The sequence below is a fragment of the Pipistrellus kuhlii genome, unplaced genomic scaffold, assembly GCF_014108245.1.
Source record: "Pipistrellus kuhlii isolate mPipKuh1 unplaced genomic scaffold, mPipKuh1.p scaffold_m20_p_3, whole genome shotgun sequence".
Taxonomy (NCBI): Eukaryota; Metazoa; Chordata; class Mammalia; order Chiroptera; family Vespertilionidae; genus Pipistrellus; species Pipistrellus kuhlii.
In genome coordinates, this window is record NW_023425529.1 from 42,903,478 (window position 1) to 42,928,744 (window position 25,267).

The 25,267-nt window shown below is 38.4% G+C and overlaps 2 protein-coding genes across 10 annotated transcripts in view; one reads left to right on the forward strand and one right to left on the reverse strand.

Moving 5' to 3' along the window:
- Positions 1–1,211, reverse strand: part of FAM186A (family with sequence similarity 186 member A) — a 99,251-nt gene extending 98,040 nt beyond the window's left edge. The window contains exon 1 of the mRNA XM_036457012.2: positions 1,050–1,211. Within this exon, the coding sequence (XP_036312905.1) occupies positions 1,050–1,211 (162 nt within the window). The remainder of the gene's footprint in view (positions 1–1,049) is intronic.
- A 4,015-nt stretch (positions 1,212–5,226) lies between these two features.
- Positions 5,227–25,267, forward strand: part of LARP4 (La ribonucleoprotein 4) — a 61,682-nt gene continuing 41,641 nt past the window's right edge. For 2 of the 9 annotated variants that reach the window (XM_045587977.1, XM_045587979.1), the window contains exons 1-3: positions 5,227–5,400; positions 21,540–21,687; positions 22,293–22,445. In XM_045587977.1, coding sequence (XP_045443933.1) covers positions 5,383–5,400; positions 21,540–21,687; positions 22,293–22,445 — 319 coding nt within the window. In that variant the 5' untranslated portion in view covers positions 5,227–5,382. Of the gene's footprint in view, positions 5,401–5,726; positions 5,805–6,339; positions 6,501–21,539; positions 21,688–22,292; positions 22,446–25,267 lie in introns of those variants that run through there. The other 7 variants (XM_036456028.2, XM_045587976.1, XM_036456032.2 and 4 more) reach the window with 6 other exon arrangements.

Below are 25,267 nucleotides of genomic sequence, written 5' to 3' on the forward strand. Positions count from 1 at the left end.
AGAAAACAGATATTAAAGGAGAAAATAAAGCTGCCTCTATTAGCATATGACAGATTATCCTATATAACAAAGAGATAATATGCAAATAGTCATCATGCCCTCAGGTCATCACACCTTCAGGCCATCACACCCTAACTGCTCAGGCACTCTACACTGGAGAGAAGGGAATAGGGAACAGCCAGGCACAAACGAGAGAAATGGGACCAGCCAGGCTGCGACCCAGGAGAGGAACAAACTGCCTATCTTGTAGTCCCAGGCGCCAACACCTGCGGCCCAGGCAAAGGTACCCACCCATGGTCCCCTGCAGCTGCAGCTGACCCTGGCAACGCCCGTCCCGGTTCTGGGTGCCTGCGGCTGACCAGAGGAGGGTATCCTGGGACCTGGGTGAGGGGTGAGGCAGAGGCAGTTAGGGGCAATCAGGCTGGTAGGGAAACCGGGGAGATCAGGTAGGCAGGCAGAGGTGGTTAGGGGCAATCAGGCAGGAAGGCAAGCAAGCAGTTAGGAGCCAGTGTTCCCAGATTTCGAAAGGCAGTTGGACATCCCCCAAGGGGTCCTGGATTGGAGGGGGTGCAGGTGGGGCTGAGGGTTTCCCCCGACTCCCAGTCCCTGTATATGAATTTCATGCACTGGGCCTCGAGTATATGTAGAAAATCCCAAAGAATGAACAAAGAAAATCTATGAGAATGAATCACTGCTAATAAACTATTTGATAAGTCAGTCAGGAACAAATGAAAACTATTGATTAAAATTAGATATAAAAATTAGCTAGCTATCGATTTTAATTTCTCTTTGATTCTCAATCATTCAATAGCACATGTGATTTATTTCTTAAAAAGCTTGATTAATTCTGAGATGAAAATGAAAGAGATGAATATAAAATTGGAGCTTGTTTATTTAGTCAGGTGAAACTGTCATTTGAAATCAAAATTATCTTAAACACAGTCAAATATCATGCAAATAAAATGAGTTCTAAAAAAAATATAGCTAGCCATGGGAAGTTAAAGAAAAAATAAGTTGCAACCTATAAAATTCTCACGAAGTATACCTACCTCTCTGGTTCGAAGGAGCTGTGCTTGCTCAATTTTAGAGATGATTTTCTGTACTTCGACAGGGACCTCAAGTTTAGAGACCTGAAGGCCCACTTTGGGCATGATGGTGTAATCCTCAACTTCACTTTCTGAATCAGATTCATAATCTATCTTATTTTCCATCTTGATCAAGTCGAGTGATTTTCTTTTTCTTCTTTATTTCCTCCTCAGAATATAGGCAAATGGTAACAAACGTGTCCACGAGGAAGCTAGAAGAAGTCTTTCTGCTCTCAGAAAGGGGAGATTGTGGTTTACCTCGCCACTGATTTGTTGCTAACCATGGTGTTCTGGCCCTGGTGACGTCATAATAGACCAGTTGTGACATAATCATTGACTCAAACATTCTAAAAGTGCTTACTATAAGCAGAGAACTAGGCATTCTATATGCTGTGATGGTAGAAGGGTGAAGGGGGGAGGGTGGAAAGAACAGACAACGGGAATGATAAAAGAAATAGAAATATAGCCCTGCTTAAATGAGCTTAAAAATCTAGATGTTAGATTCAAGATCCAGTGTATCAAATGTAACTCCTGGTTCTTCTCTCTTCTTGAAATTTTGCTTAAGAATATTTAAGCCTGTAATGGAATAATTGTATTACAACTTCCTCAGCTGCCCCTCAACTTTTCCTAGACATCTAGTAACTTAGAAGATCTTATTTGAATGATGACTATACTCTGCACTGCCTAGTTACCTGTTTTTTTCAAGGAACCTGACTGAAGAAGGCTTTGAAGTTCCATAGTTGGCTCCAGAAATGGAAGGGTACTACTAGAGGCTACTTTCTAACTGAAAAAGGAGTACTTTGGAAAGCTTCTTTGATTGCAGTGGATATGAAAGGATATAGGAGGCTGGAGAAATTAAAGGACAATGGTTTTGTTGGCTGAATAGCTTTCTTATTTTTTTAATGCAAAATATATGAAAAAATACAGAAAGTAAATATAATCATGTATCTATCAACCTAGAATGAACAAATATTAACATTTTGTCATATCTGCTTCGGATTTTTTTTTTTAAATTATTGATTTGAGAGAGGAATGGAGAGGGTAAGAGAGATAGAAACATCTATGATGAGAATCACTGATTGGCTATCTCCTGCACGCCCCTCCTGGGGATGGAGCCTGCAACCCGGGCACGTGCAATCAAACCCAGGACCCTGCAGCCCGCAGGCTAATGCTCTATTCACTGAGCCAAACAAGCTAGGGTTGCTTCAGATCTTTTTAAAAGAAAGCATTAGATATAAGATGAAGTCCCATGGTGTTCTCCCCAGACTCCTCGCTTTCCCTCTGTCCCTTTTTAAAGGCAATGACTACCATGAATTTGATATCTTTATGTCTAGTCTATGTTTATGTAGTTTTACCACTGGTGTATATGTTAATAAACTGTATAATATTGTTTTATAGGTTTTACATTTTATATAAGTTGAGAATGTATTACTTAATTTCTCTATAAGAACTTCCAATCTTGAGTCCTTACTGTAACCTTATTGTAAATTTAGTCCTACATTGAATCCTTGTTGTAAACTTGTAAAGTCAAACAACTGATATATTGCAGGCTTTCAGAAAAAGAGGCAGAGTATCATAAAGCAATTGTCTTTTAAAAATATCAATATACAGAGAGCAAATTAGATACTTTTCTTTCTCTTTAAGATCCTGTTATCTAAGTTACTTCCTCTGTTTTCCTAAGTCACTTTGTAAACTTTCTATTATAGTACTTATCTCATTAAGTATAACTATTATTTGTCTCTACCATTAGTGCAAACTCAAAATCAGATGATATACTTAGTTATCTTTTTCTGACATTTGATGTGTTTTTTCAGTTTCTCTACAGATACTGTCTAAATTTGGATATCTATTATAATTTGAAACTTTTCTAAGCCCCAGAATACTTTCTTTTTTTTTAATTAAAATTTTTCTTTTATTTGTTTCAGAGAGGAAGGGAGGAGAGATAGGAATATCAATGATGAGAGAGAATCATTGATTGGCTGCTTTCTGCAAATCCCTAGGGGAATCAAGCCCACAACCTGGGCATTTGCCCTTGACTGGAATAGAACGCAAAACCCTTCAGCCCACAGGCCAATGCTCTATCCACTGAGCAAAATTGGCCAGGGCCAGAATACTTTCTTTCATTGTTCACTGCCCATCCTGCCCCTACTCATAAACTATTACTCCCTCCTTTTCTGTAAATCACAATTAAGTGTTTTTATTCAAGGAAGTTCATGATGTTTTCTGAAAGGATTACGATTCAAGAAAATTATTTATTTTTATTTTTATTTATTTATTTATTTATTTATTTATTTATTTATTTTGCCAGTTGATGTTACTTTACTACTCCAGTAGGAAGACCAAATTATTTATTTTTATAATTGTGAGGTTTGTGAAAATATCCAGCATTTCTTGTCTTTACCAATCAACTTGTTTAAGTATTTGTTGAGAATATTACATTGTGAGATCCTTAAATTGTTTTTCACTTGATTTCTTTACATTGCTTACTCCAATAGGCATTCACAAAGCAGCCAGCATGCGTATCCACTAAACTAATTTAGCATTATTGTGCTCTCATATTTTTTATGCAGCATGGAATTCATCAGCAACTAGAAATGAAGATTTTTTTAAAGCAAATTTAAAACTCTCCTTCCCTTTCAATTTGAGAAGCATTTTTTTGAGACACTACTATGTGACTACCATTATCCTAAACTGTGAAGAATATAGTAGGATACTTGTAAAGAAACAGAAAAAAGAAAATAACAAGATAGAATATAATATTCGAGTGCTAACAAGGGACATGAAGAAGAGATCTGTGGGGAGTACAGTCTTTGGGAAAACCTTATGGAGAGAGAAGGTTGATTGATAAATGAAGGCTTTCCAGATAGGGAAGACACTTTGAGCCATGGCTTTGGAGGTGAGTGCTGAGCTTGTATTTCAGGGGGGAGAGTGAGGAGATTGGTTTAATCGATATGAAGTAATGTTGCATTTACTGATGATCAGATTAGGAAGAGTATGAGACACAAATATCAACAATTTGATGGGGGAATTAATTTACTATCTAATTGAAAAAGTAAAGAAATTCACTTGAGGTAAAGTAAGGGAGATTACATGGGTTTAGAATGGTTTTGAAAGCAAGTAACAGCAGTTTAGTGAAAATGAAACCTTCAGTTTACATAATAGAATGGAAAAAATCCATTGGAAAATACCAAGACATGATTCTTTCCAAAGTGAGTGCCTGAACCAGGATATAGAAGTGGGACTGATGAGGGAGGTATACTAAGGAATTTGGGCAATCTAACAGAAATGTAGGAAATTTTGTTGTTTTGGCTGTTCTGCCTGTGGAATAGTCTTCTATCTCACTGCTTCACTAATAAACTTACTTTCACTTTACACTCCAAATATATATATATATATATATATATATATATATATATATATATATATATAATTCCATTTCTATTGATGGCAAAACATCAAGAAGAAGCTAACCAGATTATTATAAAGTAGCTCGATATTAAGGGGAGCTGTGGGTATTTGATTAAAAAAAAAGGGAGGGGGCAAAGTTCTTTAAAGGTGTGTCTAAACGAAACCCGCCCTCCTAGAAGGCGTAACTGTAAACGGGGGATAATCTCATTTATTGCAAGTAATGGTTTTAAGATGACTGTAAAATACTTAGAATGGTGCCAAACACACAGTAAGGGTTTAATACAGATGCTGCTTTTTTATCCTTCTCTTATTTTTTTTCTGTGAGCCACCACCTTTTCGGCAGGGTTGGGTATTCTTTCAGAACACTTCGCGCACACACAAAAACAAACAAACAAAAAAGAAACAGAACATTTCGCACAAGCTCGGCTTTTGATCAGCTCTAGATTGCGAGCTATGAACACTGCGACATGATGGCCGTTGTGCAGTGGCTGACAGGCAGTAAGACCTTTGCACACCCCCGTCCGCCGCACAGAATGGTGCCTTCCTGGACCGCTCCCCCTCCCCCTTCCCCTGGGGCAGAGGGTAGTACATTCCATTAGCCGAAGGGGAGGAAAAGGTGGTGCCGGAGTTGAGTGGATTTTTTTTCTCTCCCCCCCCCCCACCTCCCGGAAGCAATTGTTCTTTAGAACCGGAAACAGTTGATGTTTCAAAAGGGGTGGGACTGGGCGGGTCAGAGCTCGGCGACTGACGGCGGGGGAGGAGCCGGGGCCGCTGCCGGGTGGTTGGGCCGGGCGAGTGTCCTTATCCTTAGCGCTCGGGGCTCGGGCCTGTAAGCCATTCGGAGCAGCAGCGGCGGCGGCGAGGAACGATTGGGTCGAACGGGGACGGCATGTTGCTCTTCGTGGAGGTGAGTGGCCCGGATTCCCTTCGGGGCTGGCGTGTGGAGGAGGCGCCGGCCGGTCCCCCCGCCATGTGACTTTCCAGGCCGTGCACGCCGCGGGGCCGGCGGCCGAGAGGCTGACACAGCACCTGGGCCTGCGGCCGCGCTCCGGCCGGAGGACGCCGTGGGCGGGGAGGCCGGCGCGGGGAGCACTGGAGGCGGAGAGGGAGCCTGGTCCGGCGCGGCCTGAGGCCCGGAGGACGCGGAGAGCTCCCATATGGAGCTCCCGGCCGAGGCGGACAGGCGGGGGCGGGGCCTGCGGGGAAGGGCGGTCAGGTGGGCGCGCTCCGGGGGGTGGGAGCGGGGCGCGCGGGGCCCGCCGGGAGCGCCGAGCAACATGTGGGGCCGCCGGGCGGAGAAGGTGAAAGTCGGTAGGTTCGCTGGGACACAAAGTTGCAAGCTTCTTTTTCGCACCCCCCTGTTCCCACCCCCCACCCCAATTTTGTTGGGTCCCCCCGACTCTTGGCCTCTGGAACGTTCCTGTGGGTGTAGAGTGAGTTGCTGTGAACCGAGGCGGAGAAGCAGCCAATAGGGTTCCGAAGGCTTGAAAGGCACCGCTTTGACCTTTTGTAAAAGTTACTCTCGCAGCGACTCCGGAATGAGGACTTGGCTTTTTTTTATTTGCAACATTTTATTTTTTTAATTTGTGTGTGTTTTTTTGCTTGCTGGTTTTTTGTTTTTTTCTTACTATAAGCCCTTTGCAAGGAAAATTCCAAAAAGGAAAGACACCGAAGTCCAGGGAAAGGCAGTTTTTGTATTGTTACTTAACATTATGAACACTTTTTTTTAAACTTGTCATTGGAACGTCAGCTGTTGGCCTATTTTAATTGTAGGTAATAGGTACCAGCCTTTACACAAACATACGAGGTTTAATTTCTCTTATTTCTGTCTTTCTCTTGTGTGCAGTGAGCATCAGCTGACTGCCTGGCTAACGCTTTGAGTAGATTCCAGATCATACTGTTCTTGCGTTGTGAAAACGTCCAACCAGCAAAGCTGCAACTTCGCAACTTGGCCCTTGTTAACTATGCCCATAAAAGAATCTTTTCAATGAGGGAAGGCATTTACAGGTTGTATAATTGATCGGCCAGTCTTTTCGGGGAAGGGAGGGATCTTACTCTGTAGTATTCCGTGTAAAGAAAATGACATGCTCTCACTTAAAAAAAAAAAAAAAAAAAAAAAAAAAAATATATATATATATATATATATATATATATATATATATATATTATTTTTACAGAGAGGAAGGAAGAGGGATAGAGAGTTAGAAACATCGATGAGAGAGAAACATACTAGATCAGCTGCCTCCAGCACCCCCCCCCCCCACGTGTCCGTAACCAAGGCACACGCCCTTGACCTGAGTCGAACCCTGGACCCTTGAGTCCGCAGGCCGGCGCTCTATCCACTGAGACAAACCGGTTAGGGCATGCTCTCACTTTTTAATCTACTCAGTGTGTCTGATAAATGTGAGAGCTTTAAATTGACACAGTTACTTTACAGTATGTCCAACATTGATAATAAACATTCGTTAGAATATTCCAGGTGAATCATGAAAAGTTTTAAAATTAATTGAAGCCATTCTGTTGACTGATTTTTATACTTATTTTTCTTTGGGCAGAAAAAGGAGTCAGATTATGATTTTAAACAATGCCATTTTGTGTTAGGAATGTTATGCCGTTTAAATGGTGGAGATTTCAGTGTGTATATGTTTTGCCAGGCAAAAGAAAGGACTGTGAAGTTTTATTTATATCAACATAATTCCAAAATAAACTTTTGAGTTCCAAATTGATTTCTTTGGCTTTGTTAAAATGTGAACTATAATAATAGCTCCATTTATTGAGTGTTGAAGCTAGATCCTCTCTTGTTTCTAAAACAACAAAGCAGTGTTTTATAGATGAGAGGTGGAGAGGTTAAGTAATATAGTAGAAATAATGGAATTGAGATTTAGATACAAGTCATTCTAATGACAAATCACAGCTCTAGCTAAACTATTTACATAAAATTGTTTCCATTAATCATTTTCTTTGTCAATCAGTATGTGATTTAAAATTTCTCTCCAGTGGGTTTTATTGAAAATTAATGTCACTACATATTTGGGCCTGAATATATGGTGTTAAAATCATTAAGAAAACTAAAAAACACTAGTCATTTAGCATTTTGTTAACTAATATTTGATCTTGTAACTTCAGGATATAGGAATTATTCTAAATAAGTGAACCCAAGCCCAGAAGTTTGATGTCTAAGGTCATTCAGGTATGAATAATGGGACTAAAGTCTGAAGTCTGACTTTAGAACATAAAGCTCTGGCTTCAGAACTTATTTTTGCACTTTCCCTTAAGCCAAGAGTTCTTAATGTGGGTCCCTAGATAGAATTGAGGGAGTCCATGAACTTGGTTAAGGGAAAAAAAATATGCTTATTTTCACTAATTTCTAATTGAAATCTAGAAATGAAAATTCTTGACATCTTAATGGATGCAACAAGAGAAATATTTTCTTTTTCTTTTAAAAAAAAATATTTTATTGATTTTGTACAGAGAGGAAGGGAGAGAGATAGAGTTAGAAACATCGATGAGAGAGAGTCATCGATCAGCTGCCTCTTGCACACCCCCTACTGGGGATATGCCCGCAACCAAGGTACATGCCCTTGACCGGAATCGAACCGGGGACCTTTCAGTCCCCAAGCCGATGCTCTATCCATTGAGCCAAACCGGTTTCGGCAAGAGAAATGTTTTCATATCCTATCACAGTTTTAACATAATCTTGACATTGTTTATGCTCATTACTATTTTTTATATATAAAGAGTCTTCTTATTTAATGTATTAGTAAAGCACATTTATTACTAAATTTGAAATTTAAAAATACTTTGATAAATATAATTGGTTTATTTTGTGATCCTTAGTATTTTATATACTTAAAAACGTTATTCTGAGAAGAGATCCATGGCACAGGAGAGTTTAAGAACCACTTTACTATAAAACCAAGTTGCATATGGATCATCTTTGGACTTCTCTAAACTGGGATCTATGAGTCCTCTGCAGTTGTGTTCAAAATCTCTTACTGAGTGCATTTTTCTGGAGAGACTCCAGTTTACTGATTTATAACTGGAATCATTGTGATATATAAAAAGTAATGATAATAGTAAAATAATAGTGGTGTGCACATGTATTGTAATTACTATATGTCAGGCCTGGTAAGTGTTTTTGCGTGTATAACAAGCCTACTTTTGACGTAGTGACGTTATCTCCATTTTAGAGATAAACTAAGAATTTAAGAAACGTGCCCAAGATTTCGAAGCCAGTGAATGTTTAAGCTGCAATTAGAATTCTAAATTACTTAAAGATTCTTATGCTTCAGTAGGCAGACAAGGAATCTTATTTTAAATAATTCTTAGATGTCACTTTTTTTTTTTTTTTTTTAACTTGGTCTTGCAGGCAAATGGCTCTTTAGACCTCAGTAGTTTATTTTTTTCTCACCTCTGTTTTGAAGGAGACACACAGTGGCTCTCTGGGAAGAGGTAAAAGTATCTGGACAATTCACACTGTCAGACATGCCCCAACATAAACTGTTAAATAATTCTGTAAGTTTGAAACAACTCCCTCTGGCTACTAAAGAGAGATTTAAATTTTTGAGCACCAAGGAGGCAGTTTGCAAATTTTTCATGTTTTTTTATGCTTGCTAACATTTTATTCATTTTTTACATCATCCCTCCCCCCCCAGCTAATATTTTCAGCTCGTTATGTCTGCGCTAATTGTTTGGTAGTGTTTTGTTTTGTTTTTTAATAGGATTTCTGTCTCTATTTGAGGTTTTCTCTGAAAATGCGTACTTCAAACCACTTTAGATAGCAATTAATTTAAGGTACCCTAAGATGCTTTAATCACTCACATAACTTTTAAAAGTTATTTTGATCCCTGGCTGGTTTGGCTCAGTGGATAGAGCGTAGCCCCACGGATTGGAGGGTCTGGGTTCTGTTTTGGGTGGGCGCCTACCTTGGATACAGGTTCCTGGCCCTAGTTGGGGTATGTGCAAGAGGTAGCCAATCAGATGTGTCTTTCTCACATCCATGTTTCTGTCTCTCCCTTCCCCTTTCTAAAAATCAATGGAAAAACATCCTCTGGGTGAGGATTAACAACAAAAATGATAAAAAATAAAAAATAAACAAAAATAAATAAAACAATTGACTTTTAAAAAAATGATCTTGAGCCTGGATGGTGTGGATGGGTGATTGAGCATGAACTAGGAGGTCACCGTTAGATTTCTGGTCAGGACACATGCCTGAGTTGATGGCTATTGTTACCCACTAGGGAGTGTGCGGGAGGCAGCCCCATCAATGATTCTCATCACTGATGTTTCTTTCTTTCCCTCCACCTTCCTCTCTGAAATTAAATATATATATATATAAGATTTTTATCCCATAGTTAGAAATGGCGTCTGAATCTGTATTGCTGAGGAATGGAAAGTAGAGGAAGCTGAGAAATGTATCTAGCTGTCAATTTGAAGTCATAAAAAAGATTCTAACCTCCTTGAATATCCTTAAATGAAAACAGTGTTCATAGCATTTTATCGTTCCTATATCCTGTGCTTTGCTTAAGTTTTGTTTTGTTTAAAGTTTAATTTTTGAGGGAGGTTTTCAGTCTTCTAGAAAACAGTGTAAACTTCTGTGTTACTGCATTATGATTTTCTGTAAGGGTTTTGGAATCCTTGCATAACCTGAGGCAGGTGAGGACTTTTGAGCCTCAAGTTCCTACTTATAATTTGAGATAAATGATTGCTTCTGGCAGAATTAGTTTGCGTTTCTGGTGTCTATGGTGTTTATATATTAAGTAAGCCTTGTAATACGGTATTACTAGGTAATGCTTAACAGACGATAGCATTTAACCATTACAGTAACTATTGTGATGTAAATTGTCCAGTATCTTAGTGGTTGCCTTTCAAAACCACTGAAATTTGTTCTTAAAATATTTCTGGTAAATTTGTCAAAACTACATGATAGCAGCTCTGGTAATTACTGTGGATAGCATTGATTTAAGAGATATGTAACTTTTTGAGTTCTAATCTCAGCCTTGTTACTAATTTGCTCTGATTTGGGTAAACAAAACAGGGTAATTAATCACCTTATTAATTTTTTTTTATAGTTTGAGTATAGTTTTAATAAGAATGAAGATAAGAATGAAGCTCTGGCCATTAGTAGCTCAGTTGGTTAGAGTGTTGTCCTGATATGACAAAGTTGCAGGTTTGATCCTGCGTCAGTGCACATACAAGAAGCAGTCAATGAATGCATAAACAAGTGGAACAACAACTCAGTGTTTCTTTTTCTGTCCCTCTCTCTCTGAAATCAATTAAAAAAAATAAATGAAGATTTAAGTATGTTAAAAATGCAGATTCATTTACATGCAAGACTTAAAGGGATACAGATGATAAAATGCAAATAGGCATTTCATTTTTTTCAAATAGGCTCTATTGGAAAAAAATGCTTTTTCTAATGTATAAACATAAGTAAATGCAAGAAAAAGAAACTTGAATATCACACTCATGTTTCCTTTCTTGTCTGTTGCTTTGTCAGACCATTTGAACCTATCTGTGGTTCAAAAACTATCTTTGTATTTATAAATTACTGGCTCAGGGGTCTTCAAACTACGGCCCTCGGGCCACATGCAGCCCGCAGAGGAGTCTGATCCGGCCCGCCAGGTTTTTTGGGCAGTGAGCGCAGCCGAGGTGTTACAGTAGGAATTAGTAGTTCATATAGTCCGGCCCTCCAGCTCTCTGAGGGACCGTGATCTGGCCCCACTTTAAAAAGTTTGAGGACACCTGCGTCTAAACCAAACACAAGAGGAGTCCTTTAGATGAATATTACTGGGGATAGGGTATGAACTGTAGGCATGAAGCTAAATTCTAGAGATGAGTTAAATTTGGTTTGGATTATATGTTAATGAGAAAATCATTTTCTGTGTCAGGTCGGAAAAGTCGAGTAATCAGGATTTGTATAGCATGTAGTTTGCTAACATTCCATACCATTAGATACCAGAAACTGCAAAATATGTAGAGGAGATCATACTTCCTGTTTCATCCTGAACAGTCATAGTACACCTGTGTTCTGAAACAGATGTCTCACCCCGTTTCATTCTAAAGAATATCCAAGTTTTTTTTTGTTTTGTTTTTAAGAGAGAGGGAAAGACAAACATCGATGTGAGAGAAACACATCGATTGGTTGCCTCCTGCACGTGTCCCAACCAGGGCCCAGACCCCATGACCCTTTGGTCCACAGGCTGATGCTCTATCCACTGAGCCAAACCGGCTAGGATAAAAAATATCCTAGCTTTTATGATAATTTTTTCAGAGGAAATAAAAAATTCACTGAATGTGTGTTTATTGACACTTTTCCCCTTATCAACAGAGCAACATAGTTGGTACCAAAATAGTTGTTGAATTGGCTGTGAGAATGTAAATTTATAGAATTTACAAAATGCATTTGAGCAAGGTAAGAGAAATAGGATTTATACTAGTCTTTTGAATTGGAGGAAGGAAAAAAATAAGAGCAAAGATTGAGTAATAATGATAAGGTACATTTATATACAGAGTTGCGTAAAAGAGTGGTTAAGAATGTGGACTCTGGGGCCAGGCTGCCTGCTCAGGCAGAGGCACTTTATGAGTGTATGACCCTGAGCAAGTTTTTTTTTTTTTTTTAACATCTGTTTTTCAGTTTTTTTATCTGTAAGTTGAGAATAATACTAATATGTGAGGATGATACTAAAAATCCATCTTATAGGGTTGTTAAGAGGATTTACAGTTAATATAAAGCCTTTCGAATAGAATTGGTACATAAAATCCATATGTGAGCTGCTGCTTTCATATATATATTTATGAAAGATAAATCTCATCTCAGTTTTGTGGTCATTTTCATTTGAAAGTAACATGTTTTGTTGACTTGACTATGAATACTGGGTGTTAAAAGGCACCCTTTTCTGAAAAGGATTATTTTGATAATACTGCTATTTGAGGGTTTTTTAAATTCATTTGTATAGTTAGTAAATGGCTCAGTTCTTTGAGGACTGTTTACATTACTTAAGTGCTAAAGCTATTATTTTGCCAAAAATTTGATGTTTCCCTTTTTTTCTTTATCTCTTTCCCAGCTTGGAATTGGCATAAAATGGTTCAATATTGAGCACTTCTATTGGTTGGTTGGTGATGACATGTATTGCTTAGAAGTAGAGGTGGTGATGAATCTGTTAATTTTAAGGACTAAAAATTTGAGTATTTTTGTTTTATAATTTGAGAGTATCTGTGTGCTTACATACTATGCGTATGTTGACAGGTAGTTTCAACAGGCACTTGGACAATTTACACCCTTTATTAGTAGATTTTTTTTTATACAGAACTGTAGCCTTGAGGACTTTACTTCTTTTTTTTAAAAATATATTTTTATTGATTTTCCACAGAGAGGAAGAGAGAGGGACAGAGAGTCAGAAACATCGATGAGAGAGAATCATTGATCAGCTGCCTCTTGCACACCCCCTACTGGGGATGTGCTTGCAAGCAAGACACATGCGCTTCTGCTTCACCGGGGACCTTTCAGCCGACGCTCCATCCACTGAGCCAAACCGGTTTCGGCAGGACTTCTAGTTCTGTAGAAGAGATAAGGATTCTGATGTGGCTTTTTATTGAACTTTAGTCAAAAGATGAATCAAACATAGTTAACTAGAGTTTAAAATAAGCTTTCCAGTTAAAATGACTTGTCAGATTCATTATGTCATTTTAAAGACTTGGTTAAACTTTTTTTTTTTTTTAAATATATTTTTTATTTCAGAGAGGAAGGGAGAGAGAGAAACAGAAACAACAATGATGAGAGAGAATCATTGATTGGCTGCCTTCTGCACATCCCACACTGGGGATTGAGCCCGCAACCAACCCAGGCATGTGCCCTGAAAGGGAATCTAGCCATGCGTCACCCAGCCCTGGTTCATAGTTCAGTGCTGAATCACTGAGCCATGCTGGCTGGGCAGAAAAATACCAGCTTTTTTTTTTGGACATTTCTAGTTTTCAGTGTTTCCTTATGTTGAGTAGTTCTGTAAAGAACACCACCTTGTGTATAAAGCCCTTAGGCATTAGATCAAAGAGTGAACATTTTTTAAGTTTTTTATATCATCATTGGCAAATTGCTTTCCAAAAGTGTTATGACTGTTTTTATTGTTGCCCAATTTATTGTATCTTTGTCCACACCAGGCATTCTTATATTTAAAAAATCACTGTATAGCCGAAACCTGTTTGGCTCAATGGATAGAGCGTCGGCTTGGTGACTGAAAGGTCCCGGGTTCGATTCAGGACAAGGGCATGTACCTTGGTTGCGGGCATATCCCCAGTAGGGGGTGTGCAGGAGGCAGCTGATCGATGACTCTCTCATCGATGTTTCTAACTCTCTATCTCTCTCCCTTCCTCACTACAAAATCCATAAAATATATATTTTTTAAAAATCACTGTATAGGTTAAAATGAGATAATTGTTTACCTTTAAAAAATATATTTTATTGATTTTTTTACAGAGAGAAAGGGAGAGGGGATAGAGAGCTAGAAACATTGACCAGCTGCCCCCTGCGCAACCCCCACTGTGGATGTACCCACAACCAATGCATATGCCCTTAATCGGAATTGAACCTGGGACCTTTCAACCCGCAGACCGACGCTCTATCCACTGAGCCAAACCGGTTTCGGCTGTTTTACTTTTTTTTTAGTAGTATTTGCTTTTTAAAATTTAATATTTTTACTTATTTCAGAGAGGAAAGGAGAGAGATAGAAACATCAATGATGAGAGGGAATCATTGACTGGCTGCCTCTTATGGGGGATCCAGCATCCCCACCATGTGCCCTTGACTGAAGTTGAACCCAGGACCCTGCAGTCCCCAGGCAGAGGCTCCATCTGCTGAGCCAAACCAGCTAGGGCATTTTGTGTTTCTTCAACGACCATTGCAATTGAACATTTTTTCGTGTGGATTAGTTTTTTGGGTACTTTTTTGCTGTGAATTGTCATTTTGCTCGTATGTGCTTTTCTTAGCAATTGGTAAGTTCTTTAAGCTTCTTTGAAACAATAGTTTTTTATATCACTTGCCAGGAACGATTTTATATCATTCTGGTTTTAAGGCTCTGGGATATTGTTAATGTATCCTTTTATTTGTATCTTAAATGTTTCATTATATATTTTCTGGTTGTAAAAGTAATAGATGTTAATTTTAGGAAAATAAAACAATGTACAAAAATGAAAATAAAAACACTGCCGCTCAGAGTTAACTACTGAAAACACTAATTTTTAGTCACTCTCAATCTTTTCTATGCTTGTGCATTATTTCACAAAATTACATTATTTTTATAAAATAGCAATTTGGCCAAAACCGGTTTGGCTCAGTGGATAGAGCGTCGGTCTGTGGACTGAAGGGTCCCAGGTTTGATTCTGGTCAAGGGCATGTACCTTGGTTGAGGGCACATCCCCAGTAGGGGGCGTGCAAGAGGCAGCTGATTGATTACACTCTCATCGATATTTCTAACTTTTATCTCTCTCCCTTCCTCTCTGTAAAAAATCAATAATATATATATTTTTTATTTATTTAAAAATTTTTTTTAATTTACAGTGCCTTTTATTTAATCTATGCCATTATATTCTTTTTTAAAATATATTTTATTGATTTTTTAGAGAGAGGAAGAGAGAGGGATAGAGAGTCAGAAACATCGATGAGAGAGAGTCATCGATCAGCTGCCTCTTGCACACCCCCTACTGGGGATGTGCCCGCAACCAACCACATGCCCTTGACCGAAATTGAACCCGGGACTTTTCAGTCCGCAGGCCAATGCTCTGTCCACTGAGCCAAACCGGTTTCGGCTCAATAAAATATATTAAAAAATAAATAAATAAATAAAATAGCAATTTGCCTTATCCCCACCCCCAAGTTTCTTTACAGTATTAAATTTTGTACATGTTTTTACAATATTAAAAAAACTATTTTGAAATAATTATAGATTCTCAAGAAGTTGCCCCCAAAATGTACAGGTGTCCTATTCACATTTTGCTTGCTTTCTCCCAGTAGTAACTCCTTGCATAACTGTAATATGATGTAAAAACTGGCAAATTGACATCGGTGCAGTCCACAGAACTTAGGTTTTACCAGTTTTATATACAGTCTGGTTTTAAGGCTTTGGAAGATTCTATGAATGGCTGTGCTATAGTTATTGAACAAATTCTCTGTAGTAGGTATCTTAAGTCAATTTAAACTATAATAGAATATCATTCTAGGTAGTTTATAAACAAAATAAATTTAGTTCAGGGAAGTCCGGATCTCGGTGCTAGCAGATTTGGTGTTGGTGAGGGCTTTCTGGTTCATCGCTTGTGAAAGCCTTTTCTCTGTCCTCACGGGCGAAAGGCCAGGGAGCCCAGTGGGTCTGTTAGAAGAGCACCTCCCGACGGCCCAGGTCCCAGGGCCCCAGGTCCCAGTGCCAGCACATTGGCGCTAGGGTTTTAACATGAATGGGGCAGGTGTGCAAACATTCAGATGATAGCAGTTGGATGTTTTTAATTTTTCAGGAGTATAAAATTAATGTGGACGTTCTTGTACTTATATGCTTTTGCATATCTCTTCTGAGAAGAATTTCTAGATCAAAAATGTATGAGGCATTTCCTCCCCCCAATACTTTCATTGATTTTTTTATTTATTTTTTTTATTTTTTTATAATCTCTGGCATCCGTGTGGGAGTGGAACATCACTTGCCTGCCTCCTGGACAGCCCTCAACCGGGCCTGTGCCCCAGGAGCCCAGGGATTTGAACCAGCACATTTTAGTGCGTGGGACAACGCCCAGCCGACCGAGTCACACCAGCCAGAGCTATTTTTAAGGTTTTTGATAAACATTGGCAGCTTTTAGAAAAGTTATGTGGATTACAGCATTTTTTGGTCAAAAGTGACATAAAGTAGTTAAATGGTAAAAATGATACATTATAGTTAACCATCCCTTCTTGTCTTTTTACACATTTCTCGTTTGGCAAATTATCTTAGTTTCTGTTAACAGATTGGGATAACTTTCTAGACATTTTCTGTGTTTTCTTTTACTGTTTTGCTTTGTTTTGTGTGTGTGTGTTTTTTACATACCTATAAATTTATCTGTATAATTTTTCAAATATATTGATTTTTTTTGTTTTACAGAGAGGAAGGGAGAAGGATAGAGAGTTAGAAACATCAATGAAAGAGAAACATCGATCAGCTGCTTTCTGCACACCCCCTTCTGGGGATGTGCCCGCAACCAAGGTACATGCCCTTGACCAGAATTGGACCTGGGACCTTTCAGTTCACAGGCCGATGCTCTTTTCAAGCTGCTTCTGCAAGATTATTTTGGGTGATGTTATCTTTGCATCTGCTTTTTTCAGCCCTTCTAGTGACAGCGATAGCGACACTACCGTTTAATAGATTACCTTTCTCTTTAATTTAGCCAGAGTGTGTTCTGCACAATTACAACTAAAAATCCTCCATAAGCCCTGCCGGTTTGCTCAGTGCTTAGAGCGGTGGCCTGCAGACTGAAGGGTCGAGGGTTCAATTCTGGTCAAGGGCACAGATCTGGAACCTCTGTTCCAAGCTGAATCCCCAGCCCTCGTTGGAACCTGTGTGGGAGGCAATCAGTCAATGTGTCTCTCTCAGGTCAATGTTTCTTTCTCTGTCTCTCCCCCTCCCTAACATTCTCTCTAAAAAATTAAAGGGAAAAATATCCTCAGGTGAGGATTAACAAAAAACAGCAACAAAATCCTTGATAAGATACTTTTGGTACTGTACACATTGTTTGCTAATTTGCCTCTAAAATTATGCCATAGAGATTTTTATTTATTTTTATTTTTTTATTTCTTTATTGATTAAGGTATCATATATTTGTCCTCAACCCCCCATTCCAATCTTCCCCACTCATGCCCCCACCCCCTATTGTCCTTGACCACTGGTTAGGCTCATATGTGTGCACATAAGCCCTTTGGTTGATCTCTTTTATCTCCACTCTCCCTTTGAGGTCCAACAGTCTGACCCAGGGCTCCTTATCTCTCTGTTCTTGTTCATCAGTCTATGTTGTTCACCATTTCCCTTAGATGAGTGAGATCATGTCCTACTGGAAATAATAGAATAAAAAACGAGACAAGCAATAATCGCTATGCTGAAAGACATACTGTATGAGTCAGTCTGTAGTGAGTTTCTTTCTGGGCCAACAGTTCTTTTGAGACCCAATTTCAATGTCAAACAGTTCCTTATGTGTTCATGTCAGCAATGATATTTCAGTTCTGGATGGTGGACAAACGATGGAAATGCAGGTCCAACCCTCTCTTGCCATAGAGATTTTTAAAGACCTGGTACCTGTCCTGGTTGTAATAAGAAAATTAGTTTTTTTCCTTCCTGAGCTAATTATGCTATGAAGTAATTGTGAATAACCTCTCTAATCTAAGATTTTGCTATGATTATTCAAATGGTGCTTCTTCAAAAATACTTTTCCTCCCCTGCAAGGTTTGACACTTTATTATTGATTTTGATGTTTATTGTAAAAGCTTTTAGCAGTCCTGAAACTAACAATTCCTATTTTATTTTACTAACGCAACATACTACCATGTAACAATTTTATAAGTTTTGCTGAGAATTGTAGTCTTTATTTGCCATTTTCTTGGGTAGGGACATAACTTGTATTTTCAGAATTAAGGAAAGTGAAGGAGTAGGAGGGTACGCCAATATGTAGCTTTTCTTCTATTAAAGTGCTTAGTAACAAGTTAAATGCTCTTTACATGGCAGGGAAGCTAGGCTCTCACAAACTCATAGTTTTTTTCTGCATCAGTCAGAAATTAAGTTGTACATAAATTCCCATATCATATTCAGTCAGCTCAGTTCCAAAGGTAAGGTGATGGGGAGGGTACTGCTGTGGTGAAGGCAGAAAGGGGGTGTATTGTCTGTAGAAAATTTTACTTTATTTTTTAAAATATATTTTATTGATTTTTTTACAGAGAGGAAGAGAGAGTGATAGAGAGTCAGAAACATCAATGAGAGAATCATCGATCAGTCGCCTCTTGCACACCCCCTACTGGGGATGTGCCCGCAACCACGGTACATGCCCCTGACCGGAATTGAACCTGGGACACTTCAGTCCGCAGGCCGACACTCTATCCACTGAGCCAAACCGGTTTCGGCCGTCTGTAGAGAATTTTAAAGCAATACATTGACTAAAAGGCATATGCTTATAATTATCCTATACCTGGCAATTCTAAACAGTGTCAGTGATAGAATACTGCCATTACAACCACTGTGTAGGCCCAGCCCTTACACCCAACATATGAATGTACCTTGGCATGGATAAGGACATTGTGTCTGAGTGTTCTCCTTTTTCCCCAAATTGAGTTTTAGTTGATAAGCAATCAAAAAATATATGATAAGCTATACAGTATAATTAAACAATGATTCATTGGTTCCTACATATAAGTCATGTTAGTCATAATAGTTGCATAGTATGGAAACTCAAGTAAACCCTAGCTGGTTTGACACAGTGGGTAGAGCATTGTTTTACAGACTGAAGGGTCCCAGGTTCGATTCAAGTCAAGGGCACATTACTTGGTTGCAAGCTGGATCCCCAGTCCTGATCTGGGGCTCTAGTAAGGGGCTCAGGTTGGGGTGTGTGTGAGATGTAACCAATCAATGTCTCTCTCACATCTATGTTTCTCTCTGTCTCTCCCCGCCTCCCTTCCACTCTCTAAGTCAATAGAAAAATATCCTCTAATGAGGATTCACAACAACAACAAAATAGGTTTATTGTCTAGCTGATTTGGCTCAGTGGATAGAGTGTTAGCCCACAGACTGAAGGGGCACTGGTTTGGTTCTAGTCAAGGGCACCTACTTCGGTTGCAGGCTCTTTTGCTGCCATTGGTCCGGATAGGTGTGGGAGGCAACCAATTGATGTGTCCTCTGAAATCTATGTTTCTCTTTCTGTCTCTCCCCTTCCCTTTCACTCTCCTAAAAATCAATGAAAAAATATCTTTCAGTGATGATTAACAAACAACAACCACCTTATTAAAAGGTTACTGGGGGATTTCCTGGGACAGTTGTAGGAAGTATAGTGAGGCCTCCCAGAAGCTGAGTCTTCTTAGCAACTCTGGGGGCTCTGAAGTTCCACCTACCCCGAGTCCTGCTTTGGTTGCCCATTTTTCAGTGTTAGTGATACCTTAAAGGCTGATTTTTGTGGTTGGTTTTTGTTTTTTGTTTTTTTTTAGTCCCATGATGCATGTCAGTTGTAAGAACTCCCTTAATGTAAACAGAATTTATAACAACCTCCTGATATTTGGCTCAGTGTGTAACAGTTATTTTTCATGAAATCTGAATTTAAGTATATGCTTGAAAGCACCTTGCCCTTTGAATGCACTTTCTGGTGCCTGCCATCCAGGAGAAGGGCCTATAACTGGGCCCTACCTGCATGGCTCAGTGGTTGAGAATCGACCTAAACTATTCCTGGCCAGGGCACATGCTCAGGCTGCAGGTCCGATCCCCAGTGAGGGGCATGCAGGAGGCAGCTGATCGAAGTTTTTATCTCATGGATATTTCTATTTCTCCCTTACTCTGAAATCAATTCAAAATATTTTTTAAAGCCGAAACCGGTTTGGCTCAGCGTCGGTCTGCGGACTGAAAGGTCCCAGGCTTGATTCCGGCCAAGGGCCTGTACATTGGTTGGGGGCACATCCCCAATAGGGGGTGTGCAAGAGGCAGCTGGCCGATGTTTCTCTCTCATCGATGTTTCCAGCTCTGTCTCTCTCCCTCTCTGTAAGAAAACCAATAAGATATATTAAAAAATATTTTTAAAAAATAACTTTTTGGAAAGGAAGTACATTTCGAAAGACATTAATGTATTTGAGAAGGAACAGCCCAGTTTGGTGGAATGAGTGAGAGAAGTGTATTTGTGTATGCTGCTTTCTTCTCCATCTTTTGAATACTCTTTTTCCTCACCCTCTATGCCACATGTGTCAAACACAAGGCCCGCGGGCCAAATCCGTCCCGCCAGGCCTTGCAATGTGGCCCGCACCGCGCTGTCATCACTGCACTCCGCTGCGTTTCCATCACAATGACAGTTTTTGACTGTTCAGTAAACCATTCGGCCCGCGATTTAGGCTGGATTTTAGATTTTGGCCCCTTCTCTGATTGAGTTTGACACCCCTACTCTATGCTATGATACATTTCTACTTTTCACTTGTATTTCTGGTTACATGAGGTATGCAAAAGATTTTAGGTGGTAAATTTACATAATTACGTTGCAGTCTTTAAGCAATAGCTAGAAAGCAAGGGGCAGGAGGAAGAAATTAGGTAACATCTGTAACACTAAACAATTTTTAAAAAAGAATTACACTTTCAGGACAAATTTGGAAAAGCACATTAATGTAAGGCAGATTGCTGTTTTTGACTTGGGAGGAAATTAATTTCCAGCAGTAGAATCAGACTCAAAGGTCTGTATCAGTTTGGATGGCAATGAAAATTGTATAATCTGTAAAACCGCACTAGATACTAACTCAAAAATTTGCTCTAGGTACACAGACACATACTAATGTCAAAGATATGTGAATAGTTTGAATAAATGTTATGACATTTGCAAGCAGATTGAGGTAAAGCAGTATTTCTATATTAATAGTATTGTATAGAGATATTTTTTATTATACAGGTAGCAAATTTTATATACCGTAGATACATTTCAAGTTCATCTACTCAAAAGGATTTATATTATCAAGTTAAGCCAAAACTTAAGAAATATTACTTATTTAATATTTATTTTTCATTAATTTACTTAATATTGGGTTTTAGTTCACATTTAACCCTTTGCACTCCGCTGTCCCCTCTCAGGGGACATCGGAACTCTAGCATATCACTCGGATGTCCCCTCTCAGGGGGGACATTGCAGTTTATTAGTGATTACGGGGAATTGAGTTAATTCAATGCACGTGTCCGCCGCAAAGTGGCGTCGAGTAGCTGGTAGCCAATGTCCAGAATGGTTCGGAGTGCAAAGGGTTAAGTAATGAAAAACCTAAGTCTGTTTTTTTAGTGCACTGACTTTTAAAGTTTACAAGTATATCCTTTGATTATTTAGCAGGTAACATCTAAAGGAACTGGTTTAAATCCTAATGCCAAAGTGTGGCAAGAAATTCCTCATGGAAATACTGATGTCACGCCAGTAACTCATGGAACTGAAAGCTCTTGGCATGAAACATCAGCAACATCTGGGTCTCATCCCGAGGGTGAGTTCTAAACATTTTGTCAGAACAAAACACATTTTGGTTAAACATATCCCCAAATTAATTTAGAGAACTTTAGGGTATATCCTTTGATTATTTGATTAAATATGTTTATAAATGTAGTTTGTATATAATTCTCATGTCTAGTATGAATGATCACCAATTTCAAGCAGAAACTGTATCTTTGTGTCTAGCCTTTAAGTCCATTTATTTAATGCTATTTACAAATTAGTGTTGACCTACTACTTATTTTACCTTGGACAAATGACTTACTTTTCCCATCCTTGTGTCCTTAATCTACAAATTAAACAACAATAATAAAAATAGTAATAATAATTTTGACAGAATTTAGTGAGTAAAAGTGCATTAAGTTGTCTGATACATAGATAGTGCTACATAAGTTTAAGCTATTGTTAACCATTTTAGCTTATCCATAATTGTCAAAACTTAACTCCCTTCCGAAGAGAACCCTTACTTAATATCATGTGGACATTTTACCAACTGGTAGATTCCCTGAAATCTTGTTATATAAGACATAGGGCCCATAGTTCCTAAAGATAAGATTGGAAGAATTTCTATTTATTTTCAGTATGTTTTCTTTCATACAGGTAATACAGAGCTTCCAGATGATATGTGTAAGGAATATGAAGTAATGTATTCATCTTGTGAAACCACAAGAAATTCTACAGGCATTGAAGAATCAACTAATGGAATGATTTTAGCGCCAGAAGACCTGAGTTACCAAATATATGACATTTCCGGTAAGCTTTAGGTTTTATTGATAAAATGAGAATTCAATATGCTAGTCTTCTTACCCCATCCACCTCCCACCATCACCCCCAAGTCTATTTGTCATTGTTCTAATTAAATTGTGGATTGATTAGTTTATTTTCTTATTGTGAAAGAAGTTTATGTTAATAGGTGATATCCATAAATACTGTTTTAAAATGGCTATACGTGAAACTTGTATTAAAAATGTTAACTTTAAATTTCCTATTAAAAGAAAGTGAGATTTAAAATGAAAGGGAAAAAATATTCAAAATAGTTGAAAGAAACCTAAATTACAATTTTTCATAGGATCCAATTTTGTTGGGATTAGTGCAAGTTCTGTCAATTTTCTCATCACATTTTTTCCCCTTTAAATATTTATGGGTGAAATCTGACACTGGAACTTCATTGTTCCCATGACCCATCACTTTGCTACTGTGAAATGCATTTATAAATGTGAAGTTGCAGGGATTAATTATAAGAAAAAAGCTGTATTTAAAATATAGTTCCACTACAACTTAACTTGTGAGACGTGTTTTTCTCTTTTTAATATTCACTTAATATTTATGGATTAGTAGTTGATTGGATTTAAAATGGATGAAATCTAAAGGAAACTAAAATTGGACCATAGGTCCTCTTGACCTAACTTAATTTTTCTAATTTCTGAAGGGTCTCTTTGGAAAATAAGTGTAATGGGAGGGGGTAGGCATTTCTGTCTTTGCCTTCACTCAAGGTATATAAATCTTTGTCTTCAATATTCTTATTTATTATAAATATTTGCACTAGACTTTTAAAATTGTTGGTTTATAAGTTGATTTCAGAAGTGGAATTAGATAGTATTTTCATATAATAATTTTAAAAAATATATATATTTTATTGATTTTACACAGAGAAGAATTGAGAGGGATAGAGAGTTAGAAACATCGATGAGAGAGAAACAACGACCAGCTGCCTCCTGCACCCCCCCCCCACTGGGGATGTGCCTGCAACCAAGGTACATGCCCTTGACCGGAATTGAACCCGGGACCTTTCAGTCCGAAGGCCGACGCTCTATCCACTGAGCCAAACCGGTCCCGGCTCCATATAATAATTTAAGGTGGTAGTCTCTACTCTCTACTTAAGGTCTAATATACCTAGCTAGTGGCTACTTTGTTGTTTGTTTGCCTTAGTTTTTAATATATTATTGATTTCAGAGAGGAAAAGAGAGGGAGAAATAGAGACCCGAAGGATGAGAGAGAAGCATTGATTGGCTACCTCCTGCACACCTTACACTGGGTGTCATGCCCACAACCCCGGCATGTTCCCTGACCGAGAATCAAACCATGATCTCCTAGTTCACAGGTGGATTCTCAACCACTGAGCCATGATGGCTGGGCTACTTTGAACATAGAATTAGTCTAAGTGATGTGGCAAACAGTTGATACTTTAATAAATTTGCTATAATGATATTGAAAGGTTAAATGAAGTTATTGCTCATTTAGCTAGTAATTGAATAGATGAATTGTGTATTAGAAGGATTCTATTTACATAAAAATAGAATGCTTATATTTATTTTAATGAAGTTAATATTTAACTGAATTTTGAATACTAAGATAACGTAATGGTTAAATCTTGACCAGAATTTATCTTTTTAAAATATTTTTTATTGATTTCGAGGGAGAGAGAGACAGAAACATCAATGATATGAGAGAGAATCATGGATCAGCTGCCTCCCGCACCCCCCTGACTGGGTGGGGATCGAGCCCACAACCCAGGCATGTGCTCTTAACTGGAATCGATCGAGGGACCCTTCAGTTCAAAGGCCCACACTCCATCCACTGAGTCAAACCAGCCAGGGCAGAATTTATCTTTATATATATATTCTATTGTCTGTACATTTAAAATAAATCATTAATGCTTTTGAAGAAGAGGACAGCTCAGTCAAGTGGCTTGATTGTCATCCTGGGCAGTAAAAGGTTGCTAGCTCGATTCCTGGTCAGGGCACATATAGTATCTGGGTTTCAGGTTTGATTATCCAGTCAGGAAGCATAGAGAAGGCAACTAATCAATGTTTCTCTCTCACATTGATGTTTCTCTTTCTTTTCCCTCTCTCCCTCCCTTCCTACCTTCCTCCCAGCATGTCCTCAGGTGAGAATTTAAAACAAAAAAAAGGACAAATTGTATGCTTTGACTCTGTAATGTGTTGTGTAAGATAGTTTGAGTCCCCCCCAAAAGGCTCATGTTCTGGGTTTAAATAATAGAAAGAATAGGAGACTATTATAGAGTTGATCTGGTCCTTTGGACATTTGAGTACTTGAAATATTCATGGGAAGATAATGGATAATGGTGTGCTAAAATTAAGGAGTAGGGAAAAAAAAAATTAAGTGATAGAAGTTGAGCCCAGCTGGTGTGACTCAGCAGTGAGCATTGAACTGTGAACATGAACCAGGAGGTCATGGTTCCATTCCTGGTTAGGGCACATGCCTAGGTTGTGGGCTTGATCTCTAGTAGCAGGTGTGCAGGAATCAGCCGATTGATGCTTTCTCTCATTGATATTTCTATCTCTATTCCTCTCTCTAAAAAGTCAATGAAAGCATTAAAAAAAGAGAAAGATAGTTTAATGAGTGTGACCAATATCAGATGTACTGTGTGTGTATATATATCCCATTTTTGTCTAGTCATTAAATTTAGATTAATATCAAATCTCGTTGATTATTTTTAAAATATTTAAGGTAATATTGTACAGTATATTAGCAATAAGTATAGCATTAATGGTGCTTTGTTAATTACTTGATAAACATTTTTAAACTGATGAAATCTGTAAAGAATGAAGAAT